The sequence below is a fragment of the Sebastes umbrosus genome, chromosome 9 (assembly GCF_015220745.1).
Source record: "Sebastes umbrosus isolate fSebUmb1 chromosome 9, fSebUmb1.pri, whole genome shotgun sequence".
NCBI lineage: Eukaryota > Metazoa > Chordata > Actinopteri > Perciformes > Sebastidae > Sebastes > Sebastes umbrosus.
The window spans coordinates 10120326-10134111 of record NC_051277.1 but is presented as its reverse complement, the minus strand read 5'-3'; the positions used below and the strand labels follow the sequence as shown (position 1 = coordinate 10134111).

Here is a 13786-nt window from a genome sequence, read left to right as displayed (position 1 = left end):
AACATGCAGTAGCAGCGTTCAGTTTTTATGCACCAAATATTTGGAACAAGCTCCCAGAAACCTGCAGGACCAACTTCAACTCTGAGTTCTTTTAAATCAAACTTTCCTGTTTGCTGCTGCCTTTTATTAAACCAGATAATGATCTTATTATACTGCACTAGAGCTTTTACTCTTGTGTGTTATACTCTATTTTAGCTTCTATCCTAGCTTTTATATTTGGCTTGTTTTTATTTTCTAATCTTTAATGTTTTTATGTTTTTATATAACTGTTTTAATTATGTCCTAGTGTTCTTTTGCACTTTGTCACAATGTTTCTTGAATGTTTATGTAAAGCACTTTGAATTGCCCTGTTGCTGAAATGTGCTATACAGATAAAGCTGCCTTGTCTTGCCTTAAGTTCTATATAAATACTGTGAAAGTATCGAAACGCTTAATCCATGGAGAAATACACACAGCCCGTATTCAGAAACTGAGCTTTTGAAACAAGCCATCAGGATTTCTGTCCATTTCTGATGACAATATTATTTTTTTACTGTGAAAATAAAGATTTTAAATACAAACCTATAATCGATGTATAAAATAGCCCTTGTAGGCCACTGACTTGTTTTGCAAAATTACTTCTTACTGTTTACAAATGTCATTGTGTTGTTGTTTTAGGCATATACAGTATATATGTATATATATATATATATATATGATAGATACTTTTTAATATTGGCTATATATATTTATATCTGTACATTGTAGTTGAATGTTTACAGTATGTTAACCTTTGTACAATATGTCTATTTCTGTGCATGCACATTCCTTGTATGTGTTCACACTTACTTGGCTATTAAAGCTGATTCTAATTTAATGCTAGGCTAACTATTTCATTCTTTTTTACTCTTGTGGACCCGATGTAGGCTATATGTTTATGTTGTACCATTACTTATAAGTTATTCTTTCGCTGGTGATACCTTTTTTTTTTAATTATTATTCCTGGCAAGACAATGCCAGTCAGTTAGTTTATACCTTTGGTAATCAAGTTGTCTTGTTATTGTGCTATTATTTTTTTGTCCTATAATTTCTTTGCTCTAACTCTTATTTATGATATCTTACGGTTTTCTGATTTGTAATCTATATCATTGAGTTTGTTGTGTTTTATCAATAGCATAAAGTTTTCACAGTTTCTTCCACTAAAGGCCAACTCCTGTTTTCAACTTTATTGGAAGTTTCAAATGCAGGACCAATTAAGTATTATTACATAGTGGTATCACTACTTTTACTTAACTAAATGACCAAAGTACTTCTTTCACCATTGTGTACTGTTTTTAATATCAATATCAATGCCCAAACTAATAAGATAAATAACCAATATAAACCAAATAATAAATAAGTCAAAAAGCAGATGTGAGGCATAAATATATTTACTGTCCACATTTTAAGAAAAACAAAAATACAAAACTTTGTAAATTAATATCGTAACACACAAGTCAATACAACAAATTAAATAACACTTTTAAAAAACATTTTGCCCATCAATATTTAACGTAAGCCTGCAGATATTATCAACATATCTAAAAAAAAGTTGTCTTCTTCGTCTTTTCAGCATGTATAAGAATGTAAACACAGATGGCACAGACAATGTATTCACATATCGTACGTTTACAATGTCTGAAAAGGTAAATTTCCACAGGAATCAGTAGTTCATTGAACAAAGTATGCGCACAAATAGTTTATGATCATTGTACAAATGTCTTCACTGTGCGAATCACAGTGTAAAAAAATGTGTAGTGTGGTGTAGTGGTTGGTTGAGTCCAAGTTAAAACCCCAGACCAGCTGGGGGATTTTCTTCTGCCCACATTAAGTACATTCTTTGTTTAACATACTGGAAATATCTCATATATTACATTCAATATTTCTATAAAATATTTTTGGTGGCAGAGGCAACACAGAAAAAAAAGTAGGCATTTTATCCCTCCTTAGTAGACAGGTTAAATGCTAAAACATAGAAGGCTATCTTGATGTAAAAATGTTCTTTTCTGCAAGTAGGTTGCATGTATTATTATCAATATGAGATTAAACTAGCAGCGTGAAATGTATGTTCATGCTTATTCACTTTTGAAAAGAGAAAGGTATAAAACGGGGTTGATTCACCTTCCAAAGTTCTTCAGTAAAACTTCTCAGTGACTGATTGTACAAAAAAGAAAGTTGAATGCAATCTTCATTTTGTTCATGATTTTTCAAACTGCACATGATAACCTGAATTCTGATGCTTCAAAGCCTTGAGCTGCACAGTTTACAGTTTTTCTTGTCAGACAGTGTTCCCATAAAACATCCTTGCCCAGAGCTTGGAGAAAGACATTAGATCTAACTTGCTGCAAAGTTTCAAAACGGGTCCTTTTCAGTGTAATGTAACTAATTAAGGAGCTACAAACACTCAATGACTTGAATTTCCTTGTGTGCTGCCTATCTTAGTGGTTCCTGTTTTACATGTTTGGAGAATAAGTGGTCGTCGCTGTGGTGTTTTGCAATGTGTCTCCCATGCAATCCCTCTGCATTAGTATCATTAGTACACCAGCGTTGCACCTTAATGTCACTGGGTACCACACCAACATGGGCTGATTTACAGCTACTGGTATTATGATGCCATAATAAAGCTCTTTTGTCTATATTCTAAAAATAAAGAATCTACTATTGTATGGCTAGTAAAAACACTTGAGCACAGTGTAGTAAACTCCATGAGGAAGACCGCAAGATATGCTTAAAAGCTCTGTATGAAGCTGGTTACGATTTTTTTCTTTTGTCAAACTACTGTTTCCAAAGTCAAGAATGAATTTCTACACTCAACAATTATTTTGTTAGCATTCAACAACAACAATGTATTTAATGAGTGAATGGTTAATTGGAGCTGTTGGACTCGAACAAATTATTCTGTCTTTTATCACTGTTAGAAATTAAGTTATTCAACTTTTACTTGCTAATATAATAGTATATTAATTTATATATAATATATAGGGCTTTTAACCAATTATTTAATCACGATTAATCGCATGATTATCCATAGTTAATCACCATAAATCACACTTTTTTATCAGTTCAAATGTACCTTAACGGGAGATTTGTCAAGTATTTAATACTCTTATTAACATGGGAGTGGGCAATTATGCTTGCTTTGTGCAAATACATGTATATATTTATTATTGGAAAACAAATAAGAACACAAAACAATGACAAATATTGTCCAGAAACCCTCACAGGTACTGCATTTAGCATTACAAATATGCTCAAATCATAACATGGCAAACTGCAGCCCAACAGGCAACAACAGCTGACAGAGTGTCAGTGAACTGTCTTGACTATGACTTGCCCCAAACTGCATGTGATTATCATAAAGTGGGCATGTCTGTAAAGGGGAGACTCGTGGGTACCCATAGAACCCATTTTCATTCACATATCTTGATATCAGAGTTCAAGGGACCCCTTTGAAAATGGCCATGACAGCTTTTCCTCGCCAAAATGTAGCATAAGTTTGGAGCGTTATTTAGCGTTCTTCGCGACAAGCTAGTACTACATGGTTGGTACCAATGGATTACTTAGGTTTTCATATGATGCCAGTATTTTCACTCTTTAGCTTTAAAGCCCACTACAACCTAAAAATCGCAAGTTGCGTTAAAGAAATGAGTTGCATTAAAATTAATTTGTGCTGATGCGTTATCTCGTTAACTTTGACAGCCCTAATAATATATAAATTAATATTCAGCTCAGAATAAAAGGACAGAACACACAGCTTTCAGAAAAAAATGATGAGAGAAGTGTGAGAAATGAAACTGAGCGATGAAAGCTAGTGGAACAAAAGCCAAACCAAAAGTGGGGCATGGCTTCTGCTCTGTATTGATAGATTTCTTTTTGAAGAAAACATTAGAGGAGCTGATCTGCCACATGTGGGATTTCTGCGCTGACTTCATCCATTGCCATGATGACTGCTGCTTGGTTGGATTTATAAAGATAGTAATGACTTTTAACCACAAAGGAGAAATCTGGGCACAAATCAACTCTTATCTGCTGAGATGAATAAACCTGAATCCCATTTAATCTGTTGAGGTGACTCTTTGATGAAATTCTGAACAGATATATGTAAATCTGCTACCCGGCTCATTTGTTTGTGTATGAGTGGGTGGGTGTGAGTGTGTGTGGCGTTGTTTGTTTCTTTGAGCATACTAACAGCACTGTATGCTGCTTCTGTAGTTGCTGTGTGCATGTGTTAATGTCATTGTATCCCTCGCTGGTATTTTCCACGGGGGTGAGCTTGGCTATCGTGCCGGCTGTCGTTTCCAGCGGGTGCCCCGTGGCGAGGCCGTGGCTGTTCTCCTGCAGGGGCCACATTTCCTGCCAGGTGAGCGACGGATGCTGAGCGGGGTGACCGCTGAGCAGAGGCCTCCTCTGCCTGTAATTGGCCCACACCTGCAGGATGGTCTCTTTGAAAGGCCGCGTGGTCAGAGTGTAAAGGATGGGGTTAAGGGCGCTGTTGATGGGCAGAATAAATATGACCACCCAGGAACTGATGGTACCTGCCGAGAGAGAAAAGACACAGAGAGAAAACAGTAAAACAACAGAGTCTGTCTAAAGATTATGAAGTTTAACACACTTGGGAGGGTAATTCAACTTATTAAACCCATTGGTATAATAAATAAAAATCCCTTTTATCCCAACTGGGGGCCTAATTAGGGAGCCACAGCTCAGCAGGTTATGTATATAATGGATTCAGCACTACACTAATGGGTCATTTGGGTATAAAGTGCAAACAGCAGGTGGCTGCCGGTGAATGCTCTTTATACAGTGATAAATATCTTTTGAAAACACATTTAAAACTTAGTGGGAATACCTAATAGACTACTTTTATTTTAACATAGCGAAAATGCAATACTTTAAAGACGCACTCCACCAAAAATATCTATTTTGCAGCCCCGTCTCACCAAATGGCGTATAAATGTATTTGTAAGTCATTTTGAATGCAATAACGTCTTTGTGGCTTTTGGTGTGTCATTTTTATGCCATGTAGTCTGTACTGACTGCAATGCTAATGCATCAGCGTAAATATGCTACGCTCAGAGCTGGTGATGTAGAATAAAAAGTGAGAGAGACCGCTTATGGCGGGTGGGAAGGGACAACGCATTCTCACTCCCGACTCGTCAAATACTGCCGGTTGGTCAGTGCCCCGCGGCATCGGAGACCGACGCATGGGGTTCCCCTCTTCTGTTAATTTTGGATGGACCAGGGACAGTTACATGCATAGTGTTCTTTCAAAATAAACTTCAGTTTTTGCAGTAAGTTTATGTTAGTTTAAGGTTTAGGCAGCACAATCACTTAGGTAGGGTTAGGAAATGTTCGGGGTTGACGTTAACTTCACTGACTAACAATTCACATGACTAGTGACTCATGAGACTGACGATACAGACGAGTCACGTGACAAGACTTTCAACCAGGAGACCGGTGTTCGTGTCCCAAAGTGTTGTTGAGTTATTCTGAAGTTACGTTAGTGACATTTGTGATGTTTGTACTTATGTAACGTTATTGTATATGCATATTTTACTTTGTTTACATACTTATTTTAAGCCCAACCATGAATGTTTTTCATAAACCTAACTAGGTGGTTTTGTTGTCTAAACCTAACTGTGGCTGTTACCATAGTTTTGTTGCCTAAACATAACATCGACCATTTCACGGTAACAACATGGCATAATATACAACATGCAAAAAACATAAAGCGCGTTATCATGGCATAAAGAAATGTTGTGCTATTTATACGCCTCCCCATGAGATCAGGTTGCTCTTTTGAGCACTCATCTCCCTGTAAGCTTATTTTTTGGAACATACTGAGCATAGGAATCAACAGCAGAGAAGTGGATTATGCTCCAGTAGCCTTTTGAGAAAACTGCCGTTTTGATGCTTATTTTCTGAAATAAATTTTGAATTCAACGACTGTGAATTCAAGCACATTACAGCTGCTGTTCCTATGCAAAAGAGTCAGAGTCACATTGCTCGCTTACTGAGGGGGCGTATTTGATACTCAAAGTGTAGACTTTCAGTGGAGTATTCCTTTAAATGGTTATACAGTAGCACTTCTACTGTACCGGGAATCTCCACCTGCAGCAGTGACAGGATCTTCAGGATGAAAATGGGGATCCAGCAGAGGGAGTCCGTGATGACGATGGAGAAGAACCTTTTGGCGATGGTCACCTCTTTCTTGATGTGGTTGCTGTATTTAGTGGTCTGAGTGCCTGTTCTCTGGATGTTATAGAACATGCTTGCATAGGATAAGACAATGATGAGGAATGCCACCAAGTTCAGACCTGCAGGGAGATATTTGGTTAGTTTCTGGATTGCCATGCAACTGCATTAGCTCATATTTGCACTGTGGATGCGTAATTATGACAAAAGTATGCATCCACATGCATGTGAATACAAATACACTCACTAAATATTGACTTTAGAGATTAAGTGAACAAAGAAAACAATAAAGTAAACACAAGAACAAAGCTATTGCGAGAACAAATACCCACCCAGGAAAATGACGATGGAGTAAACATGAGCCCAAAGCGTCTCTGGCTGCTCTGAGTGCAGCGGGAAGCAGACTCCATTGGTCCCGTAGAAGTTGCGAAACAGCCCCTTGCAGGCCAGTGGCAGAAGGGCGATGATAAAGCCAAACAGCCATATCCCGAGAAGGATGGTGACAGTTCGTCGCCAGCCGGGCGTCAAGTACTGGAAAGGGTAGACGATGCAGATGTATTTCTCCAGAGTGAGGTAAGTGAGGAGGAGGACGGATACCTCAGTTGACAGCATGGCCAGAGAGCCGATGACCTGACACTGACTGCTGTCCATCCAGGCCTGAGCGTGCCGGTTGTACTCGCCGCGGAACTTCAGATCATACGCGCCAATCATGAAGAGGTAGATGCCCATCAGCCCGTCTGCACCTGCAAGGAAGCACAGGCGCACAAAAAGGTGTATGAATGACACAATAATTTGCAAGGCATTTAGTGTGCAATAAGAAATCCGTTCTTGCTTTAGGCATGTCATTTGTACGCCATGTAGTCTGTACTGAGTCCAATGTAAATGCATCCACGTAAATATGTTACGCTCAGAGCTAGTGACGTAGAATAAAAAGAGTGCTGTGTCGAAGGGGAGGTGGATGGGTTGTAATGTTGTGCTATTTATACGCCTTCTCATGAGATTGGGTTGAATTAAAAACATATTCAGAGGATCTATCGACTGTAAAAATATACGATTCACCAACTTTGAAGAATTCATTCGGGCGCTATGAGAGGTTTAAACAAACTGTAACCGTTTACACTAGGGCTGTCCCGAATACCACTTTTTGGGCTTCGAAGCTTCGGTGAGAAACATTTGAAGGTATTCGAAGCTCTGCGGCGCAGTGCAGCAGGCTCACATGTTCTTCCGTCTGTCTGTCTGTCTCCATCTCCGCCGTTTCAGTGCCGCTGCCGCACTACTGCACGCACTACTGCATGCATTACTGCACACACTTCTACACACAACAAACAGCAAAATCTGTCTAACTAATAATAATAAATGTTGAATATGAATATTAAATAATGTTGGGGGATTATTCCTTAGTTCATGGGCTATTTTGGGATGTGTACATTATTATTACATACTTATATAAAAATAAGCAAATAAACAAAACTTTCAAATACTAAATCGGAGGTTGATTACCATGGCAACGGTCGAAGCATCGAAGCTTCAAAGCATTCGGGTCAGCCCTAGTTTACACGTTGAGCTTGGTTCATTCAGAAACATGAGCATAACATCAGCTGAATTTATGCCATTTCTTAGAAGTGGGAATAGAATAAACCATGTAGAGAAATGGCCCCACATGAAAGGCTTCTGGTCTATGATATGGAGATGGAGAGGAGCCACTCGACCTTGGAAATGTAAGCATAAGAAAAAGAACCAAGGACGAGCCACTACAGGCTCAAATTCAGCTATGCCGTCACATATTATAATCAATAGAGAAGGTAAATTATAGCAAAGGGCGCAGAGAGCATCATGTATTGCTGTCAAGAAAGAAAAACAATCTCATAAAGATCATTCTGTAGCCTACTAGACTGCCTATTTTACATACTGAATATAATATAAATGCATACAAACTGTATAGCGTACACTCAGAAATCACAAGTGCCCTCCTCGATACTCTGCACAGTGTTTGACAAGTGGCATTTAATCTCATAGCCTTCAGAACAGCTCAACCACAATAATCATACCCCTAAAGATATACAGTATATATATCAGCAGGGGTTGGATTATTATAACTCTAACTGCCAGTCATTCCTGACCACACAACAAGGGACTGATGTATAAATGATGGGTATACACAGAGAGATTGCATGTGCAGCTTCACACACAAATACAGTGTGTATTTATAAAGAAATAAACACAATGTTGTGTGAATATACTTACTGATACCTCCAAAGATGCTTTACTTCAAGCATTACACAACTTTTCTATAAAGCAATGTGACAAAGAGAACAAGAGGAAAAGGGGAATTCTTTTTTTTTTTACATTTTCAGATCAAGCTGTTTCCAGTCTTATGCTTATGCTGGCTAACAAAGCAGAAATCCAATAGGCTTATTACCCAGAATGATGATGTGAATAAATATCTTAATGTATGACCACATCATACAGTAACATGGCAAAAACACGCATTGGATAATAGCTTTGACCTACAGCTAGACTATGTACTGTAAATTAACTTCTTTGTGGTAATTTAATATATTTTATGGCACTTGATGTTACCTTTAGCTGCCAGTGTCATTTCACACTTATCACCCATTATTCTCTGCCTCTCTGTATCTAACCTTTTCTATTAGTTATTTCTCAGAACACCTTTTTATTTTTCTAAAAAAAGTAAATCAACTCAGAGAGGACTTTGAGCACAGTTGAGTCAGTCAACTTTAATCTTAAACGTTGATGTACTCGTGGGAATTTCATATAAAAGTATACTGCATGTACGCACATATCATAATTAAATGATTAATTAACAACTACAAAAGCAACTACACATGCAATAAATATTACATTGAATGGCGTTTAACAGTTGAGAATCATATGCACAACAAAGCTACACCTCAGCGGTCCCATTCACACATGACAAGATAAAAAACATAAAGGGAGTCTTTGATGACCTTATAGGCTGTGTGTAAAATAAAAAATGCCCTTTGAAAAGCATTGGCATGTTTCCATAATCAATGGAATTACTATCAGGAGGGTTTGAGTAATGAATATTACTATATTATTTAACGACACCATGTAGTGACTGATGAAGCGGTGCTGAATTCATCAGAGGATTTAAGTTGAGCGAGTTCAGTTTCAGCTTTGTCAGCAAAACATTGTGATGAGTTTGCCGAGGGCAAAGAAAGTAGGAGTGAAAGAAAACAACATGTGGGACTGGGATTTATTAGTTTGAGTTTTGAGTATGAAAACTTGTACTCAAGGTAGGGCCTGGGGCCAGATGCAAAAACATCTGTGTAGATTTAAAGCCAACAGTCTGTGCATGAAAGCAGAAATGTGCACATACAGTCTTTCCGCTAGATGTATGGTATAAACAACACAGTCTCACGGCAGTTTCGTGAAATAGTCACAAAATTGAATCCATTTGATTCGTGACACAAATTTCCATTTTTTATTATGACGCTCAGCACGACTTTCAACAATGTAGCTTTTGGTGCGTTTTCCTAAGAATGTCCAGCAACAAGTACTTAGTTAGGAAAAGATTGATTTGGTTTGGCTTAGGCAACAAAACTACAACTTGAAATAACTACGGAAGTGGCGTAACTTCAGTATGAAATTTATGTGACAAATAAATCTAAATTGACTTCTGGTTTCACAAGGGACACGAACGTAGATCTTCTGGGGGAAAAATGCAGTGTTTTTAGACCCACCCATCCACTCCGACCTCCTTCATACGCAGCGATCGTCGCATTTTATACTACCAGGTTTGCAATTACGTAAATTACATATGAATTGATTTCTTGCTGATCATCATGAAAAAAATGGGAAATTTGTGTCTATGTACACAAATCAATACATTCAATTTTGTGACTATTTCACGATCAGCTGTGCATCTGGGCTGATAAAAACCCCTTTTTAAGTTGTTTTCCTTGACATCATGCAATTATGATTGTGCACAGGATTACTGCCTAATCCACAATTATCCATAAATATTCATTACAATACCACTCAGGAAGAATCATTCTTTCAAGTTAACTCTTGTTCCAGCTCTGAACTACAATATCGCTGACTCAAACTTTATCTGCATGACTCTACTTTCTTTCTTTGCAGACTGCACCTGTTCCGCTCTTAATAACTGGATTAAAAGCAACATTCAGACACGTCCTGTTTGCACAGAGCGACATAATCCATCGCTGTTAAAAAGAAGCAAAGAGTGAATAATATTCAAACTATTTTTCTTCTTAATTACCTTAAGCTCTGTTTTTGTCTCAATCTCAGCCACTAGAAATAAGCGCGCTACTGAAAACTGTCCCCACTGACATTCTAGTAATAAACTTTTAAAAGGTCGACGTATTAAGCCAGTGAGCGCCAACGTGAGATAATGAATAACAACTGTCATCCTTCGCTTGGCTGTCATATCTGCTATGACACAACATTTCTGCTTAGAATATTCTGAGCTCTTTCATCTCAGCTGCTTTGAGAGTCCATATAGGATCCTTTATGTTTGACTTTTTTAAATGTGAAATGCCAGCGTAGGCATACAGCAATGACATGTTATGGACATTTATTTCCAATATATTTTTGTGCTTTCATGTTTTCTCTCTCTGTAGATGCTAGTTGAATGAAATTCTCTCTTGGGAATAATTACCATCATGTTTACTACCTGGTGTTTATACCTGCAAATATACATTCAGTGACTTCCTATACCAGTGAGTTCCTTTAAATATTAACTTGTTTGCTTTATATTCTCTTCAACAACATATTGTCATGAATTCAATTTCCTCCTGTGTCTTATAATAACAAGTTGAAACACCTACTGTATGTCAATCAGAAACAAACATGCCAAAGCGTGAAGGAGAATGCATTACATGATTATCGCATGTGACTGCAGCTTATATTAGACCTTTACCTGAGCGGTATCTGTGCTATATCTTATCGTCAAATAATTTCCTGTCTTTCCACGAGAGCGCACACATCTAGCCTTATCTCAAACACTATACTCAGTACGCAGATTAAACTTACGTTACTGAACAACTCTCCATTTTAAACCAATAAACTCCACAATCTCCTCTTGAATTCTGAACTTTTTTCCTTCAGAAGAAGAAGAAGCCCTTCAACAAACTCCGGCAGCCCTTATCTGAATGCCATCGCACATCTAAGAAGTAGGTTGCATATCTTAACACCACACTCGCATTTCTACTAAGCCAATGCATTCATGTGGAGTACGTTTTGCAACTTGAGTGCACATCATAAAAATAGCTACATTTCAAAACTATACATGGGTGTTTCTGCAACTACGGGCATTTTTAAGTCCCAGCAATGAAATTTGGGGTTTATGTTAAAATTTGCAGTGCAATGCTTGATAAATATATAGACACTGTTATTACCCATCTTGACATAATAACATTTCTGAAGCATTTTATGGGTCCAAACATCACTTTTCTTCATGTCCGACAACTGTGGTTTCAATGTTGAGATATGTAAAATGAGCTAATTCAATAACAATATGACATTATTTCAAATGGAATCGTTTCATATACATATTACTTTACATTTATTTATATGATTTTTTCATCTAAATGTGAGTCCTTACCGCGACACTGAACAAATACCATAGTAAAAGTTTAATTCAAAGCCAAACAAATCTAGTTTCTGTGGAAACAGAAGTTAACAAGTGAGCACATGGGTGACAGGTTGGGCTACCCACATAGGTGACCCTCAAGATCAAGAAAAACAAGGTTAAAAATCACCTTTTCTTCTGAAGTATGCATTATGTGTCCTTAAAATACAGCTTAGTAATTGTGTTGAATTGTGTTGAATCCATGTATAGTAGATGCCAAGAGTCAAAGCGAACGTAGCAGACCTTGCTAGCTGCCATTTATTTGTAAAAATGTCATTTCCGCAATAGCTTTCGGTGTTGCGGTGAAGACAGACATTAGAATTGCAATATCCATCATAAAACACAAAATATATATTTTTGTGTATGAAGACTGACATCTATGGCTACTGTCTACAGTTTTCAGGGTGTAGAGAAAATTATGAAATCCCCTATTGTTAAAAAATGTTTGTACATCAATATTTACAACGATAAACGAAGCTGGATGAAAATGAATTTAAATGTATTCAAAATTGTATAGAAATAAAAAATGCAAAATTTATAAAATTAATATTATTTTAATGTTGCGGTAAGGACATTTAGTAAGAACAAGTGGTGAAAACCATTAAAAATGAACAGGCTACAGATTAAAATCTTAGCCACTATATGTAATTTTGTGTATCTGTTTATATGTATTAAATACTCTGATGGTTAAAATTAAAATTCATAGAGGTTGATTTTTTTTTTAATTTGGGAGAGTCAAAAGTGACAATAGTTGCAAAACAAATCAAATCAAATTGACAAATACTAAATATGTATAACTATGCATATCTTTTATTATCCTGGTAGATGAGTCAGTCAGTGAATGTTAATATTCAATCACCTGTCAACTGTTATCCTTGAGCAATTTCCATTATTTGTGTCAGTTAAGCTATGAATAATTTCTTGGAGTATGTGCATCTATTTATTCGGTGATGGAAAACAGCACATGAAAGAGATTTTATTATTTTTACATTCAGCCTTATTCATGAAGGTGTCCAACAGTGTGTGTAATATGAAACACACTGAAAGCACATTGGGAACTAATTTCAAATTAAATACTTTTGAGTTTGAGTACTTTGAGTTCGGAGGCCTGTTTACTTCACAAGCATAAAGTATAAACATAATGAAGTGGTAAATATAAACTGTTTATAATGCAAACAGCCACCATTTCATCATAATTACAAACAATGTGTTTTTGGGCAGTAAATTATACACCCTCTTTCCCCTAATTACTTACAGAAATTGGGTACTTGTTATGCATATCACTGTAAGTAATGTACTACGATGGTGGAAGGATATTCTATAAATAAAAAGCTATTATCCCTCCTTGAAATGAAATGTGACTTACAGCAGAGAGAAATGATGCACATGGCGTGGAGTTTGTTCTCCGAGCGGATGTACGAGCGCATGCAGATGACGAAGATGTTGCCGAAGCAGGTGGTGGCGGAGACCACCCACACGAAGACCCTCAGCACGATGTTGGCCAGCAGGTCCTCGAAGGACGAGATGCCGTCGGTGTTGGGTTTGCAGCTGCGCACATGAGGAGCGTAGCCGCAGTACTGGAACTTCTTGAAGTAGCTGTGAGAGTAGATTAAAGAAGAGGGTCAAGTTAAGCAAGAGATATTTACAGCTGCAAGGTTTTGGGGTTTGAACAGCCGAGTGTGCTGCGTTTTTCTTTTTATAAATTGAGACAGAAACAGTGACAGAGTGTACCAAAATTAATGGCAATCCATCCCATAAATGTCTACCTCATGTTGGCGCTAAGATTGCCACAAAATGGTGAACCAACTGACTAACAGTATGACATTTCCATCCCTAGAGCCAAGTTGCAAGGTTGACTAAAACTTGATCAGCAATATGTCTTTCCAGAAATGTTGTTTTCAGGTTACTCTGGTTAATCCATGCACCTCACAGTGAACA

The 13786-nt window shown here is 37.4% G+C and overlaps 1 protein-coding gene across 1 annotated transcript in view; it reads right to left on the bottom strand.

Annotated features, from left to right (window-relative positions):
* Window positions 1-3630: 3630 nt before the first annotated feature.
* rxfp1 (relaxin family peptide receptor 1) overlaps window positions 3631-13786 on the bottom strand; it is a 62460-nt gene continuing 52304 nt past the window's right edge. The window contains exons 15-18 of the mRNA XM_037779244.1: window positions 13215-13444; window positions 6546-6956; window positions 6117-6335; window positions 3631-4553 (exon numbers count right to left, since the gene is read on the bottom strand). Of these exons, the coding sequence (XP_037635172.1) occupies window positions 4138-4553; window positions 6117-6335; window positions 6546-6956; window positions 13215-13444 (1276 nt within the window). The 3' untranslated portion in view covers window positions 3631-4137. The remainder of the gene's footprint in view (window positions 4554-6116; window positions 6336-6545; window positions 6957-13214; window positions 13445-13786) is intronic.